General features: G+C 45.6%; 1 protein-coding gene across 1 annotated transcript in view; it reads right to left on the reverse strand.

Moving 5' to 3' along the window:
* Positions 1–465: 465 nt before the first annotated feature.
* LOC115064027 (myocilin opposite strand protein-like) overlaps positions 466–4,348 on the reverse strand; it is a 7,063-nt gene continuing 3,180 nt past the window's right edge. Inside the window, exons 3-4 of the mRNA XM_029538700.1 lie at positions 3,746–3,889; positions 466–604 (exon numbers count right to left, since the gene is read on the reverse strand). Of these exons, the coding sequence (XP_029394560.1) occupies positions 466–604; positions 3,746–3,889 (283 nt within the window). The remainder of the gene's footprint in view (positions 605–3,745; positions 3,890–4,348) is intronic.

Here is a 4,348-nt window from a genome sequence, read left to right on the forward strand (position 1 = left end):
TTTTTTTTTTTTTTTTTTTTGAGACAGATACCCTTACTAGCCTGGCACTTGCCGAACTCCCATCTTCTCCCTCAGTGCTGGGAACACCAGTACACCCCACTGTACTCAGCTTCTTAAATTTCCCGTGGCTCCTGGGGGCAAACAGCTTACAGACCACGCTATCACCCCAGAGCTTTTGGGGCACTGAGGTTAACGTCCTTCTCCGCGGTGTGTAGTGGTAGCATATCTCATCTTGCCAGTTCAGCTTGGACTTTCTCCCCCTGGGTGTCTGCTGACCGCAGCTTCCCCCTTCCCCATGTCTGTGTCAGGTTTGCCATCACCACAGGGAGAATCCAGGCAGATCCCCAGTGTCCGTCACTAACACTCACATCTTCATCTCTGCTTCCACATCTGCCAACCTCCACAGTCTGGTGTCTGGATCTCTCAGGTATAGTGTTTAAAAGGCAGAAAAGGAAAGGAAGGCTTTTACACCTCCATGACTCTCGGGGACATTTCAGGAGTGGTCCCGAGGCAAAGGAATATGGGTTCCTTTTGTTCTTGTGTTGCTGTTCCTGTGGTTTCTCCCAGGGGCCTGAGGAGCACCAGTCCCTCTGATTTCTGGTACCTGCATAAGGTTTTTGTATACCACATTCACATAGTCGTAATGTAATTTTACATATTTCAGGTGACTTCATTTTGATTGGCCCATCACATAAGGATAGGTGAGGTCCCCACATTAGGCATTATGTAAATGCCCTCAAACTTTTGGATTTGGGGGCATTTCAAATTCAGGACTGTTCAGTTTGTATTAAGATTAAGACTTGAGTCAGGTAGTAATGGTGCACGCCTTTAATCCCAACACTTTCGGGCGGGGGGGGGGTGACAAAGGCAGGTAGATCTCTGAGTTGGAAGGTCAGTCTGGTCTACAGTGAGTTCCAGGACAGCCAGGGCTACACAGAGAAACCCTGTCTTGAAGAAAACAAAACAAACAAACAAACAACAACAAAAGACTTCACATAGGACTTGGAGAAATACAATTCAGCCCACAGCAACTGGATTTTAATCTAAACCTTCGCTCAGATCCAAAGACCCAGAAGTCAGAAAGCAAGGACTCTTTCCTATGATCAGCTGCCAGGTATCCGAATGTGTAGAAGACTCACAAGAAGTCTCTTTAGATGATGAGAGAAATCACAGCACACAGACAGGTGAGGAAATCCAGTCAGCCCAACCCTGCCCTGCCCAGGCTCCTGCTTTCTTTCCATCAGGTATCCCCTAGCTTTGGGAAAGAAGAGGATGAAGCCAGATGGTCATCCATTTCTGAATACTCTTATTAATTCCCATCTTGTTGTACATCTACAGTCAGAGTCCTTATAGAGCTCTTTGGGATCCACCTCCTCTCACACCTCCTCCCTCACTCATCTTCTACTAATGTCTTGACTCACTTGAGTCCAGCCAACACATCTAGCTTCCTATTGTCCTTCAAATATGCATGGATGCCTTCATCTTCAAACGTTCACAGTGGTCTTCACTCCGCCTTCAGCAGCCACACACTTAACTCCATCACTGGGCTTTAATCTTTACTCAAATGTCACCTTTCTAAAGAGGCACACCCATATAACTCTCCTAAAAATCACAACCAGCCTACTGTTTTCTCAGGTACATATAATCTCTTTTTCTCCTTTATTATTTAATTTCTTACTTTAAATTTTCTTTTCTAGTTTAATCCCCCTGGTTTGTGATAGAATTTGTGTTTTTTAGGTTGGCAGTCTTTTCCTGCTGAAATGCAAGCTCTATTGGGATAAAGATCAATCCTCCTACATAATAATGTTACACTAGGACATTGCTTGAGTCACATAGCACATTCTCAGTAATATTCATTGGACAAAAGAAGACCCTAAAATATGCTTAGAAACCAAATTAGAAATGAAACCAACACAGTAGTGAGTCTTTCTAACCCTCTCCTCTCCTTGATTCTAATCTCTGCTAGCAGTGTAACTGACCCTGGACCCTTCACTTCCCTTCTGTGGTATGTGCTAAAAATTTCTATAGTCTTCACATTCTCTATCTTCAAGATCCAAATGAGGTAACAACTAGCCACAGGCAGTTACTGAACAATTGAAATGTGGCCCATGCAGCATGTTTGCTTTTTTTGAATAATCTTATAGTCAAATGATCACACATATAACTAGTGGCTCTATTATGGGACGTCAAGGGTCAGTTTCCTCACTTGAACAAGGACGCACATTATCAAGTACTCTGATGACAATGACAAGTTTCAGTGTATACTCCTTTCCTGCCCAACACCAGGGTCAAAGTTCACAGAAGAGGACAGCCTTGCTGACTGTGGGTAGGAGGATCCAAACACTTATGCAAAAAGAACTTTTTGAAGATGGAGATGAACTAGAGGATGGCAGGTAAGCACACTCTCCTGTGTGAATCAGCACAGTCACGCTCCTGGTGCCTTCAAAGCAGTCAGAGAAGCCCTCTAAGTCATTAGAAGCCCTGTGGGGTCCCCTGAGGGGCCTGGGTGAGACACCCAAGGAGTGCACAGCTACCCACCAATCAGTTGCCTTTCTTTAAGGGTAGTATGTTCTGTTACAGACTTTAGAAACCACCCCAACCCTCTACAAGTAAACTTTGAAATACTGACAATAACTTTCAAACGCCACAGCCCTAGTTAGGCTCAAGCTAGGAATGCAAGTAGCTTAGTATGTAAAGTTCTTATGACTATGGAAGTGCCTGGCATAAGGTTTGATAACCTCAAACATCTCAGCATTCTCTGGACCAGATTTCTTTTTTTAAGATTTAGCTTTGTAATTATTTATGTGTATGTAGATAGATAGATAGATAGATAGACAGACAGACAGGTGGATAGATAGATGGCGTGTGTTATGTGGGTACCTGTGGAAGCCAGAAGAGGCATCCAGTCCTCTGTATCTAGAATTACAGTCAGTTGTGAGTCTCTGGGAGTGGGACTCAGGTTCCCTGGAAAAGCCACAAGTGTTCTTAACCACTGAGCCTTCTATCCAGCCCCAGATCTCAGACTTTTAGAGTCACTGCCATAGAGGCCTAGATTTTCAACTGGTTAAGATTTTATTATAACAAGACCCAACAATTTAAGAAAGACTCAAATACAGCTGACAACCAGCCACAGTCTATACAGCATAGCCCCAACAAAGACAAAACCAAACACAGCCATCTCAGAGGCTCGGCTTGAAAACTTGTTACCTTGAAGTGTATCAGTGGGGCACTAGTTTGGATGTGAACTGTCTCTACAGGCTTGTGTGTCTGACTGCTTGGTCCCCAGATGGTGGCATTAGTGGGGAGGCTGTAGGGACTTCTGGAGATAGAACTTAGCTGGAGGAAGTGTCACTGGGGGACAGGCCTTGAGGTTTAGCCTGATCCTGCTTCCTGCCCTGCCTGTTTTATCTAGTCTGCTGGGAGATGAACAAGCCGCTGTCCCACACTTGTACACTGTGAAGGCAGCTACCTGCTGACACACCTTTCATGCCGTGCTAAACTGTATCACCTCAGAACATAAGCCCAAATAAACCCTCCTGTCCTTCCTTAAGTTCTTCTGTCAGAACTTCTGTCAGCAGAAGGAAAGTTAACTAACATACGGGGCAAGCATCCTTCAGCCGTGGCTCTAGAGCACAGAAAGAAATCCAAGACTTCTGGGACAATCTTCAAAAGCCCACCCAGACACCCCAACTGAGCTCGTGTGTTGGCTCCTATGTCCACGCCCATTAGACCATTTAGTTTGTACTTGCTTATGTCCGAAGCATCAGCTGGAGAAGGAGGGGGAGCAGGAGGCACCATGAGGTGGACTTTGCTGGAAAACTCTTGGTCCATGCCCATGCTGGGGAGCATTTTCCCACCCTCGCCACTTTTCTTGATGATGGTTTCATCTCTAGGAGGAAAAACACATTAAATGTTATTCAAGTAAAGGCAGGATAGGGCCTGGTGGGATGGCTCAGTGGGTAAAGGCGCTTGCCACTAAGTCTGATTATCTGAGTTAGAACCCCTATGATGGTAGGACAGAACTATCACCTGAAAGTTGTCCTCTGATGTCCTCATGAGCATCATGATGTGTGTGCATGTGGGGTGGGGGGCACACAGAGAAATGCAAAGGTTGTTTTTAAGGGAGGGAGGGAGGGAGGGGGAGCAAGGAAGAGAGAGGGAGAGAAAAGAGGAGAGAGGGAGTGAGAGAGAGAAAAGAAGGGAGAGGTGGAGGAAGGGAGGGAGAGAGGGAGAGAGGGAGAGAGGGAGAGAGGGAGAGAGAGAGAGAGAGAGAGAGAGAGAGAGAGAGACTGAGCAAAATGGGAAGAGTTGCTAAAGGCTGTTCAGCTCACTAGAACGACGTTTCAAA

The sequence above is a fragment of the Mus pahari genome, chromosome 5 (assembly GCF_900095145.1).
Source record: "Mus pahari chromosome 5, PAHARI_EIJ_v1.1, whole genome shotgun sequence".
Taxonomy (NCBI): domain Eukaryota; kingdom Metazoa; phylum Chordata; class Mammalia; order Rodentia; family Muridae; genus Mus; species Mus pahari.